The 24,365-nt window shown below is 45.1% G+C and overlaps 1 protein-coding gene across 1 annotated transcript in view; it reads right to left on the reverse strand.

Moving 5' to 3' along the window:
• Positions 1-1,115: 1,115 nt before the first annotated feature.
• The window catches only part of RIPK4 (receptor interacting serine/threonine kinase 4), a 26,720-nt gene continuing 3,470 nt past the window's right edge, over positions 1,116-24,365 (reverse strand). The window contains exons 2-8 of the mRNA XM_019473038.1: positions 16,248-16,539; positions 8,201-8,349; positions 7,359-7,408; positions 6,142-6,300; positions 5,101-5,207; positions 4,327-4,579; positions 1,116-3,297 (exon numbers count right to left, since the gene is read on the reverse strand). Coding sequence (XP_019328583.1) covers positions 2,120-3,297; positions 4,327-4,579; positions 5,101-5,207; positions 6,142-6,300; positions 7,359-7,408; positions 8,201-8,349; positions 16,248-16,539 — 2,188 coding nt within the window. The 3' untranslated portion in view covers positions 1,116-2,119. The remainder of the gene's footprint in view (positions 3,298-4,326; positions 4,580-5,100; positions 5,208-6,141; positions 6,301-7,358; positions 7,409-8,200; positions 8,350-16,247; positions 16,540-24,365) is intronic.

A 24,365-nucleotide genomic window follows, 5' to 3' on the forward strand; every position in this document is an offset into this window, starting at 1 on the left:
GGTATGGTGTGTGCTAAGCTAAGCCAAGTGTTTAATCATAGTCACAGGACTTGAGAGACTAAGTGGTCTGTGGTTGAATTTGCTATAAAGAGAGACTGATTAAGCACAGCTTAATGAAACATGACAACGTTATTGGTCTCAAAAGAAGTTGAAGGAAGCCATAAGAAAATTACAGTTTTGTTTGTTTAATGAGAAGTTTCAGTGTCAGCACCTTGAGGAAGCTTGGTGTGACTGCCATGCTCCGGTAAGAGGTACGTTGCTTTGTAACCTCCATACATTGGCATGCGCATGGCTTTACCATCTGTTCTTTAATACAGTTTCATTAGGCAGTCAGCGAGCTGTCTTGAAATTCAAGAAATTGTACTAGGGGAGTTGCACCAGGTACACAGAGGTACAGGAACTGTATCAAACCACAGCAGGCTCCCTGCCCCTTCTGCAAGCACCCATCCTCCTTTGCTTATTGCCTCAGCCACTACCATCTCCAATGACAGGAGGCTGTTTTTTAAGAAAGTATTGACTTTCATGGGGCTAGATTCCCACAGGAACACCTTGACTCCTAAAATCAGATACTGAGGTAGCACTGGCATTCATATCACTGCCATCAGGTATGCGCAAAAAAGGTCTCAAGCAGGAGCAGCTTTCGTGTCAGGGGAGGTGGGAGCAAAGCACATCACTGCTGCATGCTCTGAGGCACGCATGGTGGGTACACAACGCCAAGGAGAGGTGAGGTACCTGTCTGGGCAGTCGCCTACCAGTCAACAGGGAAGATGCAAAAGCATTTGGCTTGGCTTCAAGGCGGGGAAGAAAACTAAACTGCCTGGACAGCTACAGCAAAAGAGGAAAGCATCCCAGTTGTACATGTGTTACACACATAAAGGCTAAGTTATGTGTGGTTTTATTCTCTAAGTTTATTCTGTAAATAACACCTCCAATTCATTCAACCTCCTTACCTTCCATATAAAAGCTAAAGGGAATGTAAAACTGAGGACAGCCTTACATGTCAACAGTTTGGGCTTCAACATCATTAAACACATTACAGTTGTGTGCTGCTGCTGGTCAATGGGTTTTCAGTTGTTTTAACAACTACAAAATAGAGACAGATATGGAACACAGTCTTTTATTAATAACAGATCACATTTGAACTTTGAAAAGAGTGAAATTAAAAGGTGTATTAAAACATACCCACTCTAAGCAATCTATTTTCTTCAGTAGAAAAAAGCATACAACAGGTAGAAATACTATATACACAGTATATTAGTCTAGTCATCAGCCCCTCCAAACATTGTTTCGCAAATTGGTATAATGCTGTTAGAATATACCATCCAGTTACAGTCCAGTATGAATTTTAGCTTTTGACTTTTTCATTTAAGACAAACCACTAAGCACCTAGTTCAGCTTACTGATCTTGGAATACCTACAAGGTGGTACTGTATATATGAAGATACCAGAGTTAACCTTTTACTTCTGCTTATGTATTTTTGGGATCCTGCCTTGTTAGTAAGTCTGCCTCATCAATTTTGAGTACATGGAAATCTGTAATCAATATCTCCATTAAACAGAGTACCTTCTGACACTGAAACAATCATTAACTATATCTTAAATAGCCCTTTCCTCATCTCTTGCATTAATTTCAAGTAGATTTGTGTTGTTTATTTTACACTGGAGGCTTTCAGCCCAAAATATAGATCACTGTGATAAACCAGAAATCTACACCATCCTTTTTTTTTTTGAGGAAAATAAAAAAGCAGAATGTTAGTTCTTAAATTAGTTTGCCACATAAAAAAAAAAAAAGCAGGGGGGAAATCCACAAGTTGCATCCTCCTCTCACAACATCCTTGGGAGGGGAATGTCAATATACAGACAGGGCAGGCACACGCAGCATGACTGATACAGACCATGGCATGGCAGACTCCAGCTCTTAGCCTTACATCTGGCCTTCGTCCATGTGTGCTCTCACTCGCACACTCAAACACAAGTAGCTTCTGCTGGTTGCGCCTCAGTCCATCAGCTGACACCGCTGATAAGCGGGTCACTGCACCACTGGAGAAGGCCCTCATGAGTCAAGCTCCAGCAGCCTTCTCGCACCAGGTAGAAAGGTAGCAAGTTCTGTACCTTTTGCTTAAGTCTCACTTAACAACACGGTAACCGAGCTATTACTGCTCTGCTGAGCAAGCTGTAGCAGGGTCTGACATGTGGGTCTTTGCACGTCAGTGTACGCCCCATGCTTCAGAAGAACCTCAACTGTTTTTGCGTGCCCTCCTTGTGCAGCCAGATGAAGAGCTGTCAACCCTTCACTGTCAGAAACATTGATATTTTCTGAACTGACAAGTTCTTCTACTACTTCAGAGTGCCCATTTTCTGCAGCAAGATGTAACGCTGTCCTATTTAAAGGGCCTCTGGCTAGAACACTGGCCCTTTCATCTATCAGCAACTTCGTTGTTGCTAAATGGCCGCTGCGAGATGCCAAGTGCAGAGCGGTGTATCCTTCTGCTGTTGCTGCCTCAATGTCTGCACCATGTTTAAGGAGCAGCCTCGACGTGCTTGTGTGGCCAGTTTCAGCAGCTATGTGAAGAGCAGTCTGCAAGAGCGCGTTCTGTATGTTGACATCTGACTCCAGGTCTATGAGAAGGCGAGCGACACGGTAGTGCCCTCGTTGAGCGGCCAAGTGTAGTGAGGTCCTTCCATCCATGGTCTGCACATTCACGTTTGCACCCCGCTGTTTGGCCAGAAGCTTTACAATGGGGAGATGACCTTGCCAGGCAGCATAGTGCAGTGGCACCCAGTCATCCTTTCCTTTGACGTTCACATTAACGCCTCTTCTCAGCAGGATCCGCACAATATTCTCTTGGCCATACTGACAGGCTACGTGGATGGGGGCTCTGCCTTCAAAATCTACCTCATTTAAGGATGCATTCTTATCAAGCAGCATTTTGGTGCTGAAATCATCCCCGTTTTGGGCAGCAAAGTGAAGAGCAGTCCACTGATCCTCATCTTTGGCATTAACATTGATTTTCCTAGCCATAATCAGCTCCACAATGCTTTTGACTTTCTTCTCAATGGCTATGTGAAGAGGGGTGGATCCTTTCTTGTTGGTGAGGTTAGGGTTAGCATTGTACAGAAGGAGCCATTTGACACATTCTTCTTGACCAGCTTCAACAGCCAAGTGCAAGAGACTGGAGTTCCCATCTAAAACAATATCAACGTCTTGAGGCTGGAGGATCTTCATCAGCTTGCTGGTATCTCCAGATAAAATGGCCTCCGTTAGCTTCCTCTTCTGTATGTCTGTAGTACCAATATCTAGATGGACATAAGGAAGAAATTTTTTACAATGAGGGTGGTGAAGCACCGGAACAGGTTGCCCAGAGAGGTTGTAGATGCCCCATCCCTGGAAACATTCAAGGTCAGGTTGGACGGGGCTCTGAGCCACCTGATCTAGTTGAAGATGTCCCTGCCCATGGCAGGGGGGTTGGACTAGATGACCTTTAAAGGTCCCTTCAACCCAAACTATTCTATGATTCTATGAAAAAGACACCATCACAATCCTGATACCCGTCAAACCTTACTTGCTCATGGCTAACATATCTGGTGGCTTCAGCAATTACTTGACTGCAAAGAAACCCCCCCCAATAGTTTCAGAACAATTTCAGGCCAGATCTGGAGCCCCACTTACTCTTATTCTGTTTCTTGTGAAATGAAGAACAAAGGATGCTGTGGTTGATCTCCCTGCACTAATCATTGTTTGCCTAACTGGAAAATAGATGCCTGTTTTCCTGTTTTTTGCAGCACTGGACTGAAAAGGGAGGGGTGCGTGCGCAACAGCGGGGGTCTTTATTACAATGGTCATGGGGGCTGCTGAGAAGGTGGCTTGAGTAAAAAAACAAAACAAAACACAACAAAAAATGGTGCTCAGACTTGGGCTTAGTATAACTGAAAAAGCCACAAACTCAGCTGACCTGACTGAGCATTGGCTTTAGTCCCGCTTCGAGCTGGACGCTGGACTAGGTGACCTCCCTTCCAACCAACCTTTACGTGACTGATTCTGTAATTGCTTTGGTGGGAATTCAGGTCACTTCTTTTCAAAAGTAAGTGAGATTTATTATTTCTCATTAGATCATGTTTGGGAACCACCTCATTTTTTTTAATTTTTTTTTTTTAAATAACTACCTCCAGTAAACAAATTTGTAGTGCTGACAGCAAGAGAAAGCAAGGCTAACAGTGATTTCCAGAATGCTATTCTTTATAGGACTACTCTCCGACCCATTGACTCCCATGCCCCAGTCCAAACAACTACAAAAAAACAACAACAAAGAAAAACCTGACCATTACCTGAACTCTCCCTTTCAAAGGAAAGGGAAAGGGAGCCTCTGGATGAAAAAGCTGAATCTACAGATGACACCCCTGAAAGCCGCTTGTCACTGGAGGCAAGTTTGGACTCAGAAGAGCTGCGGCTGAGATCCTCGGGGCCTTCCATAGTCTGTGAAATCCCCGAATCCAGCTGGGACAACAACTCTGAGAGACTGTAATCCTTAACTGATGGTAGAGCAGGCTCCTGTTTTGGCTGGGATAATGCAGACATCCCCTTCAAGAGAAGCACACAAGCATTTTAGAAAGGTCAGTAAAGAAAACTGAGCACGAGGCCCTACAGGAAGAAACGTAAGTTTGTTAGTTTGCAGGTAGCCTTTAAGCACTGTTCGTATTAAATGAAACCTATGAATACAGTCACTGAAAATTTTCAGATGCAGGAGGGCAGCTTTCATCAGTACTCACACAGCCACTAAAGCCACATGGCTCTTCTGTCTACAGCGTTTTTTAAGATCAGTCACACCCACATAGTTCCAGCCTTTATTTCCTAATTGTCCTGCTCTCCCTCAACAGTTTAAGATCCACTTGCACTTAGTCCTGCGCTGACGTTTTCCTGAGCTGTACCATGCATCTGCTGTCATTTTTGCATTCCAGCCCTTCACCAAGACCCACTTCTATCAGGAAAGAAGGTGCTCAAAAGCAGCAAAGAGAAGGTTGCTTGAGAAGTTACAGGTCACAGAGGAACCCGTTCCTCGCAAAACCTAGTGTGCTTGAACAAGAGGCGGAAAGAGAAAATACCTCAGGCTGCTGCTCTGGGGAATTCTTGGTGTCCAGGTCCTGAGTTATCATCTCTTTTGTTTCATCTTCTGGTTTTTCACAAAGGGCCTCTGTTTCTGAAGTGATTTCTTTGAAGAAAGCAAGAGAAAGTTTGGGGTTTTTTTTAATAGGAGACTTTTCTGAGATACCCTGCTGCCTTTCGCTGTCATTAGAGCTTAACAGCTTTGAGATACTGTGGGAGAAAGACTCCAATTTTGACTACTCCATCTAGCACCTCATCAGTAGGTACAAGTGTGTAGCTAAGCAGAGAGTGCATAGGGCTGACTGAACAATTCATTTTCACATTCAGACCAGACTGATGTTACATGGGAGCTACACTGCAGGACTGTGAAATGGGAACCAGTCTACTGCTGGCAGACTTAGACATACATTTTTAAAGAGATGGGATCCCTCTTCCCTTCAGTCCCCATACCTTGTTTGGGCAGGAGGAGAGGGAAGAGGCAAATCTCTCCCATTAATGCTAAATGAAGCTACCTGGAGATAGCACTTGCTACATCCTTCTGCACATTTGAATTCATAACAGGTGCTTTGGGCAAGTTCAAGCCTTTCACCAGAGTTGCCTTTTATTGGCAGAAAAATGACAGTACAAGTTGTTTTGTTACAAGAAAACAATTCCGTTTCTCAGCATACAAGAGTAAATTTCAAGAGCCAGGGCCTTCAACGCTTTGGTATGGTGAAAACCACACCAACTCCAGCTTGGCATATGCCCCGATACATGCAATCAGAAATGCACATAATTTCTGGCTAAATGCATCAACTGCTTCAGTACAGGTCTTATTCCTGACATGTTTACATAACACTGTCATGGTCAGACTTGTCCCCAGATAATCCCTTCCTCCACAAATGAATAAGTGGCCTGTATCATTGTCTCCACCGTACAATGTGCTCTATTTATTCTGTCACAGAGGTTCACAGCATTTACCCTGAGGATTAACAGAGTCCTGAGCAATAACGTGACTCATAGAAGAATAAATGGGCAGCCAAGTTACGAGGAAATCTTACCTTGAAATGTTGGCCGTTCACCAGGATCATCTTGCCAACATTTTTGCATCAGTTTGATCAAGTTATTACATGAGTGAGGTCTGGATTTGGAAACAGCAGGTAGCTCTGGGCGGTGGCCTTTAACTACTTTTACCATAATATGTAAAATGTTGTTCTCCTCTGTAAAGCAAAGGCACACACACAGCAAAAGGAATGATTTCTCTTTTGTCTAAGAGCATTAACAGTGTATTAGGCTGAAACTTTGTTTTCATGCATTTTTTCTAGATTTAGAGTGCTTTCTTTTATCAAGAGGGAAAAAGAAGTTGGTCTTATTCTCCCACAACACATTTGTCAATGCAGTAACACCTACTTCCCATGTATCAGTTAAAAACAATTGTCAGTGAGTGACTGTGTTCTTTTTCCACCCATAAAAGACACAGAACCAAAGAAAAAAAACTTGAAGAGTTCTTTGCTACCTCTCTTTGGATTTCCGTATCTGCTGTAAGAAAACCGAACCACAGCTTTTATTTAGACCAGGTACCTGAACTTTTCATAAAGGTGAAGGAAGAACACAAACCAAGCAGTGCAGTAACGTGGCTCTTGACTCTGAAGTCAACCATTGGGCTAAATGGGATCTCTCACTTGGAGAAAAATTAATAGTGAGTGGAACCTGTTCAAACATGTTTGCTATACAAGGCTAGTCATACACACAGGAAAAGTCATAAAGAATAAATAGCTGCCTGTTGATTGGTACATTTACTGTGGCGTGGAACAAGGCTTATTCTCACAGACAGCTTTTTTTTTTTTTAAAAAAAAGAACAAATCTGTACCCACCATCTACAAATAAACTACAGAACCTCTCTACAGAGAGGCTGTTTCTGAAAACAGCACAGTTGCCTGCCAGTTGGCTTTGCTCTGCGCCGTTCCTCGTTGGCCGTAAACATGTCAGAAGTCTGCGCAGGCCACACACTAATCTGGATCTGTACAGCAAACTCCAGCAGAAACGAAAAGGTGCAGACTAGGGCCCCCTGTGGCAATATGGGTTCTGCTTTCACGATGTAGGACAAAGGAGGACTTACATTTGTGATCAGAATTTGAGAGCTTAAAAGCGTCTGCCACACAAGACTCTAAGAATTTGGAGGACATGCATGTAATCTGGGGCTGGTGGGGCAGGAAGCGTGCTTATCAATGGGAGAAAGGAAAAAAATTCCAACACAACCCAAATACATCAAACTTACCTGCAAAAGGCTTCTTCTGTGTAAGAACTCCCCAAACCACGATGGAAAAGCTACAAATAAATGCAAAAAACTTATTTCTAGAAAAGCTTAAAAAAAAAACACCAACAAAAAAGCCAAAAAAACTCACAGAAGTATAATTTATTTTCTTAAGTTCTCTTTCCTTGTCCTTCACTTCTGCATCTAATTCAGCTGATGAACACACACAGCAAGATGCAGCCAAGAATCATGATTTGAAAGTCTAGTTTTTGCAGGGAGGAACCTGAGGCAGCAAACAGAGGGACTTGCTGGAGGCTGCCGAGTTCTTGGTAACATCTACCAACTACTCCACACTAACACTGACAAAATCAGAGAGCAGCAAGCATTACTGTGGATTTTATTTAATACTTCTGCCCTGCAAGACGACTTTAAAGAAACACATTCCATTTAGAATATGACGTGTCTTTTAATCTACAGCTATGATTTCCTTTTCTGAAGAACCAAAGACCTAGTGATGAAATCCACTGAAGATAACTAAGAATTTTGTCACAGACTTGAAAAGTAGGTCAGGATGTACCTTTTGATGGGGAAATTAAAGGTGGGCAGAGTGCCTCCCATGCCAGCTGCTAATAAATAAGAGTTACTTGGCATGATAACCCTCAAGACCCAGGATCAGCTGCAGTTTGTTAAGAGGCCTTTACCCTATAAATACTCTGCAAAAAGTAAAGCAAACATGACCCTTTGCAAGATGAGGCTCAAACTAGATTTAGGGGTTTCATGCTCAATTAGGTTTTATAGTCAGAAAGAGAGGGCTTGTTTTACAGTATTACTTAAAGTGCTTTAAAGTGTTTTCATAGTTAACTGACCTGTACACATCATGTTTGGTGTCAAAACACCTGTTTTTCTCTTTGATGCGCTCTGGAGGAAGGTACGCAATTGTGCCACACAAGCCGTCCATGCTGATGTCATGGGAATGGGACAAGCCATTGCACTTTGCAAGTCCAAAGTCAGAAATCTGCAAAAAATCGAGGAGGAAGAGGGGAAGAGAAGTGCATGCTACCATTAGACTTCAGAGGCGTTAGCAAAGATTTTCCGTAAAGAATGATAGATGTAACAGGATGACCCAACAAAATACAGCGAGCTGCCGTTCAGAAATACTAAGCTAAGAAAACATCTCTGGAAGCATTACGCTATGGTAGGCTTTTCTTTATGGTTAAGCTAAAGAAACAAAAGCAAGCAGCTTTTTGCAAGCAGCAGCATGTTAGCCCATTACATAGCAAACACAACAAACAGTCAAGACAATTTATTGTAATTTAAAACTAGTCAAATTTAGCTAGTGCAAACTACTTTAATGTAATTATTGGTCCTGCCATCCCCTTTCCCTGTGTAACCTCACGTTTTATGCTACGTTCAAGTGTTCTGAGCACCTGTTTTCAGACCACGAGCTCTCCAATGAGTGCAGGAAAATTGCTCTTTCAGATACCGCTGTTACACTGACCATGCCAACAAGGACTAAGTCCAACACCAGAGGCACCAAGTGTTAAAAAAACCCAAACCAAAACAGACACACACATCAAAAACCCACACAGGGAATTCTTTTTGGCAACTAGGAGATATGGCAAGTTGGAGCAGTGACGCAGTGAACACAGCTGAAATGAACAAAACAAGTGACAGCAAGTTTATAAAAAGGAAAACACACCACCACTTTAATTTGAAGTGTCAAACAAATATGCATTCATTTGCTCTCAAAAGCATACCAATCATCAAGCAAACAGATAGGCAAGGAGCTTCCTTTGTCTTACTTATTTCCCACTGGTCAAAAATGTCTATTATGCTAAGTGGAAATTTCAAGCAAAGTCAAGTCTTTTTGGACCACTCAGCCCACTGATTTTTGTCTACGTGTTAGATAAGATCCCCCCCCACCCCCGACTTATACATTCTTTTTATCTAATGAATACTCAGGTTCTTCAATGACTCATTCCCCTTTTGATCTTCACAGCTTCTCCTTTGAGAAAGTTCTCCCTCAAAACAACAAGCATAATTAAAAAAAGCTTTTTTTTTCCCCTCCCTTTAAATAGGCTCCAACTTTACACTTTCAGAAGCTTCTGTCTAAAGATACCACAAAGCTAGTCGTAACATGCATCCATTACTGGAAAGGGAGAAAACTGCTGCCAGCTTCAGCCTCCTGGAGAACAGGCAGGCTACACAGCCATCGGTCTTCAAATGCCAGGAATCTCCCTTTGCCATAAAACAAAGCAACACAGCTTCAGGAAGAACTTCTCCCAGGGACAGAGAGCTCAATAGAGGCATTCTCAGGAGCTGTAGGAGTCCTGTACCCTAGCACACAGGTATATCCAACCTGTTGTCCATCTGTATCTTAAATCTGTAGGGAAATGTGGGAATGACTTGAGAAGAATAAACAAAAGAGGGGAAAAAAAGGGAAAAAAGCAAAGTTATCGGGAGGAATAGTTTCTCGTGCTTGTAGGGCTACACTCAGAGGGGGATTGCTGGCCTCCTCAGCAAGCCAAGCATTGGAGTCCAGGAAAGCAGTAAGTAGTCAGGAAACCCAGGTTCGCAAGCCAGCTTACCCTGGGAAGAGCTGAATCGACCGCCCCAGGAAGTGCTGCATGAGTTCGGGGCACTTAGTGCTCCACAGGAGAACAAAAGCACAACCCCAACATCACATAAGCCCATGGAGTCAGGTTAATAAATGAACCGACTGCTGCAAGTCTGAACAGATCCGACTTGGTGAAGCGCTGCTATCCTTTGATTAACATGAAGCAGAGGCTTGTATACACCTCAAGAAATCCATATGGCATGCAGGCATAATTAAAGTAATACACCTTCCTCTTTGTCTCAACAATACCGGGTTTCCTACTGTGTAAGTCAAGAAATAAAGATGAAATACAGACAGCACAGTGACACTCCTGCATTAAGAGCCACCAGCTATGTTGCGTGAATCTAAGGCTAGGGGCTAAGACAGGAGGCTAAGCACACTAGATAAAAAAGGTCTCAGTCTCAGCCTACAAACCAAGAAACAGCTAAGGTACATAATATACCCCCCCCAGGCTAGCAAGAACTTTACTCTGTGAACCTGCCTCTACCTACTGTGAAGGACAAGGTTTTATACCAATTAATAGGAAATTCATCTGTAAAGCAGAGCTTCAATCATATCAAATTCTGCAGAGAATTTGATATGATTTCACTGGAAATTGAAGAATTGTTATCTTCCAGGCTGCAACAAAATAGTAAGATTCTGCAGACAGCTTTTGTGGCTTTTACTAGTTCCTTTAGAGTAAATTTTCCACACTGCACAGTATATTTAGTCATGCAGTTTCTTTAAACATCAGTGGGAACTGTGCAGTGGGTGGAAGACACAGCCATTTAACTTACCTATTTTGCCTTTAGATTGCTTGCCAGGTACCTAATTCTGCAACACAAGGCACCCTTGCTGGTGAAGGTAGTGAAAGTGGAGCACCCCTCCCCACTTCTTCCTCCACATCCCCGCTAGCCCTTGCAGCCCACCCCGGGACCTGTCCTGCCCCACGATCCAACAGAACCCATAATCTCACTCCTCACATCAGTTAGTTCAGGTGGATCCCATCATGCTTCAAAAGCATACCTACTATCAGCAGAGTTAAGAGGAGACATGGAGGCGACAGTCTGCTTCATGCAAAACACGCGGTGAAGAGGTAGGAAGAAGAGAAAACACATTGGCCAAAGCCCACACAGACAGTGGGATTGTTCATGTTCAGACAACTCGCTCCGTCTCTGCTCTTTAAAGGTCTGCATGAGAACAAACACGTGAGTAGCGACTGGGGAGGGGAGCTGTACATGTTCTCCTGCCCACTTCCCAGCAACACTTACTTTACTGACAGATTCCAAGATCTGAAGATCTTTTCTTCTTTTTTTTTTGTTTTTAGTTTTGTTTGTTTTAAACTGAGCATACTGTGCACACAGGCCTTTCTCTGCTTCTGTCATTTTTGGACGTTTCCATTGTAGTTTGTAAAAAACACTCACTTGCAAAGTTTTAGATGCTTTGAGTTTGTCAAGTTTTTTGGGGGGTTTCTTTTTTTTTTTTTAAACTAGTAGATATGCTCACGTAACTACAATGGTTACTAAAGTCAGCTATTCCCAAACACTGCAGGGATCTAGCTCCCAGGAACAAAATTAGTGCTTGGAAAGTGCTTTCACTGATGACTCCTGACAGGCCACCCTGAAGCGTGCACTTCTGATGCTGCATGTCATTTTTCTACAAATAAGACTCAAGAACCCACTGCAATGGACTCAGGGACAGAGTTCACCAAAAGGTTTCCTTCATCAAATAGGTAACAAAGCCATCAGATTAATTTTTAATTGCTGCTGGCATATCCAGTATTAGTCTCTGTCCAAAGTCTCTGTGCACTTGGATATTGAGAATGCCACCACATTTGTCTATGCTGTTTTGGGGTGTTGGGGGTGGGATGGGGGGCGTGTGGGGAGTGTGTATTGGCCTTGTTTGTTTGTTTTTCTGGGGGTAGGGCAGAAAGGCTAGTTGTTTCAATTTTGTTCTTTAAGAAACGCCAGAAATTTTTAAGAGACTTACCTGGGTCACAGATTTGGACTACTAAAGATTAGGAATAAAAATTAATTCCAAGTGTAGACACAACCAGCATCTGCACTTCAAACGTATGTCTTTACTTCAGTGTTTATGAACACACTTCAGTTAGCTACTAAAAGAAGTCTTTCTGAAACAGACTGTATTTCCATCCTTTTCCAACCTGCCCTGAAACCTTAACTCCTCAAAACCTGTTTCAGGTGTGACATTTGTAACGCTCTCTTCAGAAGTGGCAGAAACCAAAGCCAGGGTCAAACATACATTTTAATTCATCGTAAATCTGCATTACCGTAACAGGGATGGTCTTGTTCCCTCCCCTGTGCCAGCACAATTAGATCAATTGGAGAATTGATCAAGGTGAAAACCAGCTTTGTTGGCTGGGATTAAAGAGCCATGTAACAACAGCCCTATGTGGAAACCCTGATCAGGAGGGATGGGAAACGGGGGAGAAGGGACACACAAAACAACAAAGCCTCTTCTTATTTCTAGTAGAGAAAGAGACAAGAGAGCATTTGCAGCCGATAAAAAAAAGTGGCTGTGTTAACCACATCAGCTAGTCTAATAAAAAGAGACAACCACTCTTTACCGGCCTGGCCTCTGGGTATTACTTTGACCTACAGTTAACGACCTACATTAAGCTTTCTGATAAACAAATTTGCCATCTGACTAGGCTTCTTCTAACTCCACACTCAGAAATTTTGCAGCCCCTTCTTCAGCTGAAGCAAATAAAGGTGAAGACCACGGAGGCAACCTATCCGTGTTTAATAAGACCATCAGCACAGCACAACACAGCAGCAAGCTTCACTCTTCACACTGGTTTAAATTGGAGCACTGGGGGAAAAAAAAAATAAAAGCAACTACAGGGAGCTTAAAGCAGTGCACAGCTGAGACCAGCTCATCCCACTTCAAGTTCTTTAAAAACAAAATCTGGGAGATGAAAAATAACTGGTGGGATTTGCCTGTGTGTGTGTACCCACACATATACACATGAGCATGTGTGTATATATACATATGTATGGCAAGATGAGGAGCTGCAAAACACAGGCTGGATAGTAAGAGAAACAAGAACTTACAAATAATGCTTTTGTCCAAAAATATTAAGTTGCAGGTTGACTTCATTTTAAATACCTGAACAAAAAGTAACACTCTTAACCATGAGATACTGAAGATAAGAAACCTGGGAAGCAGCAATAGAGAGAGCATGCGGGCATGGTAGCTGGCAACAAGTTAGAGTGCGAGATTACTGCATGTAGGGGGGTGTATATTCTCCTACCAAGGGCCCTGGAGAGAGATCACATCGGAGCAGGGAACGAGCAAACTAACAGCCCGCAAGGGCAGCACTGGAATGTGGCATTGCTTCCCCAGCGCCAGCTCCCCACAAGCGATTGCCACATCATTGGGGGAGACATCCAGAATGCGTACGGAGGGCAGGAGAACTGAACAAGCAGCTCCTAAGACGTGGTCCAGTTAAGCAAAAACTAGGTGTTAGACAGCCCATAAGTATTGGAAGGCTGCATATATGGAACGCTGGAGAAAGGGGCAGGGAAGATCTTGTCGGTACAAATAGAAGTAACAGGTTGACATTAAGGAAGAAAAAAATGCAGGCTGATCCCTGCTAGCAAAGCCTGCCTGGGTATGGAATAATCCTCCCAAGGAAACCAAGGCTTTGCTTAAGGCGACCAAGATGGAGCAGGACATGGCGGGGAAGGGAGCTCCCAGCTGAGGCTCCCGTCAGTACTGAGCTCCACCACCACTCACAGGGGAGGAGGCATGCATGCATGCATCCATCCTCCAAAAAACAGCAAAGCCTTACCTTGCGCTGCACGTATTATATACATGTATATTTAAAATCACCAAGGAATCCCCCAACATGCCTTTGAAAAAGTTATTATCTGTCTGTCTATATCCCTGCTCAGTGCTCAGGCTAATCCCATCCTCTTAATTATCCTCCCAAGAACAAAATTCAGCACACACTTATGTAATACACAGGAGACAGCTTTATGATATGGAGGCACCCACTTGATGATAAGTTCTGTACAACACTACTGCGTTAGTCATCATCCTCACTTGGGGTTTTTACAGTAAGCATTGTGCTTGTAAAGGAAGAAGGGCGTGTTTCCATTTAACTAGCAATATGGCACAGAAGCATTTCTAATGTGCTCCACTGGAAGACTGTCTGTTTCCTGGCTCAAGGGCAAACAGTTTATAAAAGTCCTCTGTACCTCCAAACTCTTCTTTTGCAGTCTGCAATATCTCTTCACTCACCTTAGGATTCTATTAGGGACAGGTCACCTACTAAATTAACGCTAACATTTAGAAAGTAAAAACACTTCAATCATCAGCTCCATTAGCCTTCCAGCAAGAAAATGCACATTAAATCAAGCTGCAGGGTCTGAAATTTAATTACAAGTTTCACATCACACAAAAAGAAGGTTTGGGGCCACATTTTTAAAGCAAAGGCGCCTCACAGAATATGTACATCTCTTATTTTGCATACAGGTTCCTATGTCTGCTTTGCCGCTTGGAGGGGTTTCCAAGACGCCTGCAGATGTACAAGCTGCTGGCTGGAAAAAGGTTTGGAGTAGACCATTCTTTTCTGAACGTAATGGAAAGGGTCCGAAGACCTTCATGTGTTTCATATACAGAGCAAGTAGCAACAGTTTAGGGATGTCAGCGGTGACCTCACCAGAAACATTTTTTTTTTTTTTTTGTACATTTCGCACTGTGCCCCCTTGTATTACATCACCACCCAGATGTAGGCTATACAGCAGGCAGAATATCAGGCGGCATTTCAACCTCCTGAAACAGCGAGAAAAATACAGCCTTCATATCTTGGCTCATGGATGAGTCAAGAATTAGGAATTTAAGAAGTTATGCAAGCAAGCACAAACTTCAGGTAAATAAATACTTAGCAAAGGCCTCTCAGCACCAATGTGTGAGAATACACTTTCAACAGTTCAGATCCTGATGTTCTGGTCATAATACCATGGACCATCTGTAGATGCCTCCTATCTCAGAAAGAAAATCCTTCTAAGTAGTAAACCACTAAGAAGCCTAGTAAAAAAGCCGAGACTGTCACAGGTGTGATTTCATTAGAGGCACACACCTCTTACGGCTCCAACCCCCTCATGACATCAGGAGAGATGTTTTCATTTAATGAAAACTTCATTTTTAGAATGGTACAGCAAGACCTAAGCCATTTGGCCAGTTTGAGGGGGACAGGAAAACAGGGAGCAGATGGATGATGGCACTGATAAAAATCTATGACTACTTGTACTGAGTTATATCGGCCAGCCAGCCAGATCAATCCTGCAGTTCTAAGGTTAAGAGTGTGGCCACTGATTTGGGGGGGCGGGGGGGGTGTGTGTGTCAGGAAAAAGATGTATTTCAGTCTCCTCCTTCTCCAAAAGGAAGGATCAGAAAGCAAGCACAACCTCCTTTGTCCTGCTGTCAAAACAGAACCTCCAACAGAGAAGGCCAACAAGTTTGCTAGCTTACTCTGGAAATGGATAACGAAAAGAATTTCATGCTGATACAGCCACAAAAATTCCCTTAAGTGACCTCTGGTATGCATAAACAGTCAGGACAGAGTCTCCTCCTTCTCCAAAAGGAAGGATCAGAAAGCAAGCACAACCTCCTTTGTCCTGCTGTCAAAACAGAACCTCCAACAGAGAAGGCCAACAAGTTTGCTAGCTTACTCTGGAAATGGATAACGAAAAGAATTTCATGCTGATACAGCCACAAAAATTCCCTTAAGTGACCTCTGGTATGCATAAACAGTCAGGACAGAGATACCTCTTCACTGTATATACTCTGAGCAAATGAAAGAAGAAAATGAGTTGCCTCTGGGAAGGCTTCTCTGGACTCCAGCTGTAAATGAGATTTTGGTATTTAGTGGAGCGTACAAAGCCAGAAGGACCTAGACAGAACAAGGTCACCACTGAGAGCTGTGGAAGAGGCATAGATGATTTAGAGGTTCACACTGCTTTTCTCTCCCTGTTCTCATCTGCCTCATGACCCTACCGCAGGGAAATTTATAGCAGGACTCATTAGGTCTGAGAACCAGAGTTCGCTACACTAGCACCCTCCTAAAATTTCAGCAGAGTTCTCACAAGCTCCCGAACTCTACCTCTATTTATGTACCACAATGGTGCATAAATCACGTAGACAAGTTTGGGGATTGGAGGGGTTGGGTTGGTGAGCGTTTTTCTAATTCAAAAGGAATGCTGCTGGTTTCTCTCAGGCCTTTGAGACTGGCAAGAGCCATGCAAGAATATCCAAAGGTGGGTCCCTGGCACAGAGTGCCCAATATGTACCTTGACATGGTAGTGGGCATCAAGCAGGATATTTGCAGGCTTGAGGTCCAGGTGGAGCAGTGGAGGGGACATGCAGTGCAGGAAATTCATCCCCACAGCTGTCTCATGGATGATGCGGAAGCGCAATTCCCAGGGCAGAGGTTCGGAAGCCAGGAGCTTTTCCAGAGACCCTGTTTCCATGTATTCCATGACCAAGCCAACCGGCTCTTTACAGATGCCGTAAACAGGAAGGATGTAGCGAAACTTTGCCATTTCCATCTTCCTGGCTTCTTCCAGTAACTCCATGCGCTCCCTGGGTAGAAGAGAACAGATAGTAAAGGATGGAGTAGTTGTTTCTCCCCTCCCCCCCAAACATGCACAAAACATTTCTTATGAAACTGAACACCACATTTCGTGATCATCGCTTGGCTGAACCACGCTACATCTCACCAGCCTGTACTCCAGGCATATTTCCACATTTACTAACTTCGTTTTATGCTTCTAGTGGTAGGCAGCTCACAGCTGCTGAACCACAGGCAAGTTGTACACTTCAACAGTGCAAATATCCCTAGTGTAAAGCCCATCTCCCCGCTTTGACGTTTATGCTGTGCTGTTAAGAACGAGGACGATACATGTAGTGCCCAGATTTACCACCGCCGTAACTCCTTGGGCTAAAGTCATTAACTTTTTGTAAGTCATAAGACTGCGTTAATCAGGAGCGAGCATGGACAGCATTGCTTCAGCTGCCCTGCTGGCGCAGGCTGCTGGTGCACAGGCCCAGGCCTTGGGAGAGGAATCCCCGGGACCTACCATTTAGGGGAGCAAGCTGCCCGCTGTAGCTAGGAGGACACAGCAAAAGTCTCCTTGTCCTCAAAACCCAGATTTGGCAACTCCGATACTATGCTCACTCAGCTCCAGCGGATGCCGAAAACTCCCAGCACGCCATTTTCAGTGATGTAACAGGCCCAGCGCCAGCACGTGTAATGGCACCCCCGGGTTGTTTACAGGTCACTTCAGCCTGACCCTGCAGAGCGCTAAGCGTTACTCAGTCCAAGCTGCAGCCTCCCAGATCAAGACTCTTAATTGCCATGCCCTCCTTCTGTACCTCACGCACGGCCTTCGGGCTGCAACAGCCCGCGAGAGCCCACCGGGCGCCCAGTTGGAAAGAGGAAACAAGGGTCCTCTCCCCAGGCCGACTGCGCCCACAGAGAGGAGCCACACGTGATGGGTAAAAAAACCCCTTCAGTCTGTCAAAAACTACATTATTAGTGACGATGGGCAGTACCCAGAGCAGCTTTGGGCCACGGGTACTGATGCATCACTGTTGCTGCCACCCACCGATTCACAAAAGAGGATGCAGGGAGGTCAGATAGGTAATATTTCCTGAACAGACCCTCTCTTATTACACGACAGCTCTTGTAATGTACCCAGGGTGTGTACACTATTTAATGGAGAACAGTACCTAAAGTAATAGGACAAAGTTTTAACACAAACCCCTGGTAAACAGAGACTCCTACTTTAAAAGAAAAAACACATTGCTTTGAGGCTCCCCCACCCCACACAGGCATTTTGAGATGACCAGCGCTCCTGGAAGACGTCAGGGTTTAAATATAAAGCTCAGTGAGCACATTCACAGCGGCTGCAAGGCAGAAAGCTCTGTTGCCTGCCCCCTCCGCCAGTCCCTGAGAGCTGGAAAACACCTGGGGACCAATCCTGACCCAGTCGCTGTTTGTGCCCTGTGCCACTAACAAGTGATGCCAGTTACCACTATAGGAGCCTCTTCCAAGGCAGAGCTATCAGCTCAAAGTTTGTGGGTTTTTTTTAAATCCAAGGCCAACTAGAAGCACTCTCCATTTCTAACAAGAGAAACGCCAAGTCCAACCTTAGCGCAGTGAAGTCTCCCCTTCCCACATGTCCCCCCCGATGCCTGGATGACCCAGGAGACAGCATGCACCACCTGTGCTGAAATGCAGCCTGCAAGGGACCCTCAGTGCTCCACATGGGAGCGATTTTGGCAGCCGTCATTTAGCCCTTAGACTCCGCATTAGGACACTCCCATGACCCCGTCCCCTTCCCCTCTGCTTCGCCTGCTATGGGAAGCGCAGAGTTGATGTTGACCCAGACAAGGCTGGAAACACGGTCTGCTGCCTGTTCCTCACCAGCTGTAGCAGCCTGCAATAACCCGATGCAGTTAACATTTCATGCTAGGGGCGAGTCTAGCCTAGCAGGAGGAAGCAGACCTATTTCAGAGGCAAGATCAGGCCGAAAAACGGTTTAAGAGGGACGTACACACTGGGAGAAAAAAAAAAAAGATAAGGGAAATCTTTTCTATTAACCATGTTGGCTCCTGCTGCTCCCTATAGCAACTTTCTTGTGAAATAATTGCCTTAGTAGACAAGTACTCAGTTTGCTCTTTGGCACGCTGGAAGGGAGCGCCTATGAACAACACAACCAACTCCCTGCCCCCAAGCCACATGCATAGCCAGCATAATTCACCAGGCTTCGGCAGGCTGAGCTCTGGAGTCAGGGATGTAAAATACCTGTCTGAACCCTCCAAGGCAAGGCAAGAACCCAGCAACAGCTAAAGCCTAACAAGAACCACTAGACTCCCGGGGACAGGGTTCCCGGGCTAACAACAGCCTCAGAGAGCATCACCAAAATCACAGGCATCAGCTGCTCGAAATGGGGCATTTTCCCCAATGAAGAGAGAATTTCCAGTTTCAATAAAATTAGAAAAGCTCCCTTTCTGCTTGGACCAGACCCAGTTAGTTGAGTGAATTAACTGACTAATTGACAGGCAAGTGCCCTTTATCTAATTTGCCTGTTTAAATAAAAACCCCGTACAACAATTGCCACCTTTAGCATCTTCCCATACCCAGAGCGTTCAAAACTGAATCAGCCAGTGATCTGGTATAGCCAGGGAGACATGTCAGTTTTCAAATACAGACCCCTGTCACCTTTAGAAAACAGAAAAGGTAAAAAGACAAAAGAAATAAAGAGAGTCAAAGTACAACTCAGTCATTAGCCAAGTGCTGGACTGCACTTGCATTAATCGTGTCAACACAAACAGCTCGTTAAGCCAAGATCTCCTCCATCAGGCAAAGATGAAAGGCCTTTCCCTTTCCTTTAGTGCAAGGTGCTACTGGCACCCAGCACTGTCTTAGGTGTTCTCAAGGCACAAGTGCTAATGCTGCAACAAAGGATGCTGTAGGTATCCTTCAAGTTCACATTTAACAGCTCAAAGTATGGGATGGAGGCGGGGGGGGGGGTTATGCTGCTCAGTTACTCCTAGAGCTAAGAAATTATTCTGCACTATCACCAAGAAACACTTCCCTCCAAAGTGGAGGTGCTGCTCAGACTCCTAGAGCTAAGAAATTATTCTGCACTATCACCAAGAAACACTTCCCTCCAAAGTGGAGGAGAAGAAAAGCTCCTTATGAGGTTTCTCAGTCAAGAGGCATGGGACTAGCCTCTGTTATAATAGAGTTTCTTATTTACCTCCTACACAACAAGAAGAGTCAGAATTATCTTCTCTAAGCACCTTGGCTCCGTTCCCCTCCCCCTCCAGTACTATATCCTAACATTATGGTAATAAAAATTGAAAAAAAGAAAACGCTTGCCCACAGGACAGCTGAGCTCATGTACATCATGGGGTACATACACTTTCCCCTATAACAGTATTAGAAGACAGGGGCACTGGGTTCGGTGCCAAATAGCACCTCTGTTAGAGAAGGCGGCAACGACAGATCAGCCATTTTCAAAGCTACCAGAAATATTACATGAATGGGGGACCTCCGACATCCCCAAAAACAGCTGTCTGCTTCTGCTCAAAGTCAGACCCCGAACGGATAGGGCCACGTTCTTTGCATTCTCCTGGAGAGACAAGGGACTTACTCCTGCCCACTGCCTCACTCCCCAGGGCCCAGGGCCCAACCCTTGTACCACAAACCCTGCCACAAGAACAGCCAGAATTACGACTATATCCACATTTGCATGTATCCAATCTTTATGCCCTAAAGATAACACTGTGTTATAAAAATGCAACTTCAAACTCACAAGGCAGTCCTTGCAGTTTTATATTCCTCCACCACTACCATCACATTTCCCTAATGGAGTCTGAGACAGAGCGGTTAAAGCTGCTCCAGAGAAACTCAAAAAGCCCTGAAAACCCGTAATGGGGCTGTTTCTGTGAACCACCTCCAGACGCAGAGCAGCCAGGCTTCTCCCAGCCCAGGGGAGATCCAGCCCTGCACAGCCATGCTGCTCTCCAGTGGGGAATACAAGTTACCTCTTTACAAACTGCTGGCGGTGAAGATGGGGTCCACAAAAATACAACACCCTTGAATTTTTTCAGGGACTCTTTCATCTGCATCATGGCAAATGTTTAAGAGCATACAGTGACCTCTGCTCTGCAGGGTACAGCTTTAATGACCTTCACCCTGCTGATCCTCAGAAAGGAACGTGAGTAAGAAGAGAAAAGAAGAACCACTACATGGTCAGGGCAGAGTATGTTTGGGGGGGGGGGGAAGAAAAAAAAAGAAAAAAGAAAATCCCTTCTTTCAGGTTAAGACAGATCTCAGCCCTTCTAACAGATCTCTGCTGCACAGCGCAGGTACGAGAGGATTACAGGTTAGCCCAGACAGCTAGGCTCACCCCTGCTCTTCAAGGAGCACAAGATGAGTATTAAGTTCTACCTACACATCCAGAGACCGCCAGAACAGACATTCATTCACCTTCACCACCTAAATGAATGCAGCACCTGCTAACAGCAAGGCATTTCTAAAACCTCCTAAATGTCTCAGTCCTACTCCATTCCTAAATCCCGGGCCTGCAGAGGGAGGTACATGTAGGGCTTTGCTCATTTTTTTTCCAATCAAGAAGGCAGACCTTTCCACCTCCATGCCCCGTACTCCTCCCCACCGGCTAACACCTCCAGTGAAGAGCCCTCTCTGGCAACCGTTACATCCTTCATACTTGTTACAGTCTGCGTGTTTACGTTCAGCTATAAGAAATCCACAAAGGCTTCCAGGTTGCTCTCTCTAAGCTCGCCACCCTTTTTCTCCAGACCGTACTTCCATTCCGGCCAAGAGGGATAAAGAGAAGAGACTTTGCGCTCTCCGCTGCAAGCACTGGGGGAGAGGCTCCTCCACCTTTCTGGGTCACACACTCTCTTCTTCAGGCTTCCATTGAACCTCCCCATCTTGAGAGAGTTGCATACGGGAAACGTGATCTCAGGAGACAGAAAGTGGGAGCAAATAAGGTGTTAGGAATGGAATTTGGCTCGATCGCCTGAGAGGGCTTGGGCTTAAAGGTAAAAACACTTCTGGCTGTACATTCAGTTTTTCTTCTGCTTGAGGCCACTTGGCTCTATGGTGTGATAATTGCCAAGGGAATTACTCCAAATCTCTTACTGTCTGCAGAAACACAGTAAGAGAGACTACAGGGTATTAACCGCCACCAAGCCATTACAAACAGGGTTTTCATGTGGTACCAAATAAATAAATAAGAAAAAGCCTCTGTGTTTTTCAGTTAATGTTTCCAATACCACTGGTAAATTCTTCTAACTCTGCAGCTTCACAGAGTTGCAAGAAACGGCTAGTCAAGTTAATCTCCTGGATTAACAATCTAATTACACAGGCTTCTTTCAACCTGCGAACTAAAGAGGTAACGTTTTATTTTGTCTGGGCCCCCCACCCCACCCTGCCATTTGAATGGCACAACTTTCTTAGAAATGTTTTGGGTGAAAAGTCTCTTGCCGGGGGGGGGCAGCGTTACCAACTACTGGAACGGGTTTGGTAGAGCAGCCTAAGAACCAAAGGAGAAGCGTATACAAATTCAGCTTAGCTTTACTTTGCAGAAGCAGCCATTTCAAAGGCCAGGGACCCTCCAATTTCTAATTAGTGCTCCCCTTAAGCATCTGAAGCACAAATTCTGCAGTAAAACAAAGAAATTACTGTTTCAAGGATTGGTTTGTTAAAATTAACCAGGAGCGGCAGGAGCCCCTCAAAGTTCCCAAATTCTCAAGGCGTTTTTGTTTACTGCATTGCATGTTCGTATGGTCTCTCCAGTATCTGCACACCTCATAGCCACTGAGGGACAGGCGGTTCTCTACTACACATTGAATATATTAATATAGAGATTTGGTAGCAGCTCTCAAAATTAATTGTTCATATTAACAGAGGTGACAGCATCCTTTGTGTCAGACTGAAAATTAACTTTTGAGTAAATTTCTAGATGTATTCTGCAAATGAAAAGTGTAACAAATGTTCTAGCTTATTTTTAAGAGATGTTTCAATTTTAACAGCAAAATTAGTCAGCTACAGTACTGTTTTGATTAGGCCTCAATAAGCATCAAGTCTGAAACCTGCTTTGAAGTATTAATGGTAGGAGGGCTTGCAGGTTAACCCGATAAAACACCCTCTGCAACTTTGAAGTCTTTTCCGTTTTATTCACAGACAGCACAGTTACCCTGTGCATCTATTAAACTCTCCCCCTCCCCTTCTAAAAAAGGGACATTTTATCTCATTCACTGTACTATGTAAACCATGCCTACAGCAAAGTCAGCAATTCAGATAATGGGCAAGATGCCCCACTACCCTCGTAATCTTGTAGAAGATGGGCTTACAAACGTTTTCAATCTTGGGCCAACTTATCTCCCTCCTCCTGCAGGAACCGCAACAAGGGAAACCTTTTGTGACCGAACCAACCCACATCTCAAAAAATGAAGGGCAGAATCGGCTCCCGAGTTGGCAGAGATCCCAGAGATCAAGGTGGAGCTGGAAAAGCTCCATGAACGCGACTTGGCCATACTCATCTCCCTCCGCACGGACACTGACCTGCTGGGAAATCACTACTGTCCCTCAAAACAGAAGGATGTTTCTAAAGATGCATCTGAGAGCCTTCCTCTCCTAGGAAAGGAGGGCTGCGCTCGATAGGCCCCCATCACACACAGACCGCCTGAGCACAGGGTAGCTGATCGTCCTCACCATGGGCCACAACTAGTCACAGAGGGCAGGGGAGCTGGAGGGGGTTCTCGCCATGCGGTATCTTTACCCGCAATACACCACAGCTCCACACTGGACGACCCAGTGAGGACTCATCCTGGGCAGATGCAGGGAGAAGCGCTGGCCCTGAACTGAAGCTGGAGGACGTATTTCCCAGCACGTCTCCTTTCAGCACCCGCTCCTGAAAGACAGCACGCCCGCGCCTGCAGCGCCCACGCCCCAACGCCCCCCACGCCGAGCCCGCTGCTCGCCCCGCTGCTAACCGCCGCCGTCTACCACACGGGAGTCACAACTAATGTATCTGCAAATGCAAGCTAAAGGGCTGGCTTTTCTCAAGGTAGATGGGAGATGACTGGAGAGGGGCACGGCAGGCCTGAGAAGCCCCCGGATCCCACTCGGCACTTTCATTCCTCCTGCACTTCCCGTTCGGGACTGCCTTCCATGACCTTTGGAGCTGCAGCAGGCGTAACGCTTTAGCGCAAGCCAATACACGCACGACGAGGGCAGGGCAAAATGCTTTCCGAATGGCTCCGAGGGAAAAGGCAAGACCTGCACTGCAGCCGTGCGGCGGCTCTTTCCAAGCTGCTGCAAGTGGCTAAGCAACATAGCTTATTCTTTGAGGGAGGCCAGCCCCATTATGTACGATTGAACTAAAGGTGTGGGTCCGGGCTTCGCTTAAGTGTGACAAAGGCCACGTTTGCCTAGGGAATATTTAATTGCGCGGCTCTCTTTGCTGCGTTTCTCCAGACCTTCATACCCGTTGCTGCTGTCGGTAAACAGGGCTGCGAGACGGGCTGCGGCTACGGGGCTCCTGCCGTGTCGGCACGGGGCTGGGTTGGGTTGGTTTAGTTCTTTTTCAAGTACGCTCCCGCGATCTGTAACTCTGGGCTGTATCGCTTGGTTTGTTTCTCAAAAAAAATAAGGTGCTGCACCGGCAGGGCGAGCAGTACCATCGTCTCGTTTGGCCTCGGAAGCGTTTCAACCGCTGGGGAGCACAATTACCTACGTTTGCATGCCTTGTGTAGCCTGAGCCAAGAAAAGGCGAGGAAAACAAGAAAAAACAAACAACCCCGACAACAAAATAATAATAAAAAAAATCCCTAAGCTCCCGGGAGCCGGACAGGGCCGCGGAGGG

The sequence above is a fragment of the Aptenodytes forsteri genome, unplaced genomic scaffold, assembly GCF_000699145.1.
Source record: "Aptenodytes forsteri isolate BGI_AS27 unplaced genomic scaffold, ASM69914v1 Scaffold2, whole genome shotgun sequence".
NCBI classification, from domain to species: domain Eukaryota; kingdom Metazoa; phylum Chordata; class Aves; order Sphenisciformes; family Spheniscidae; genus Aptenodytes; species Aptenodytes forsteri.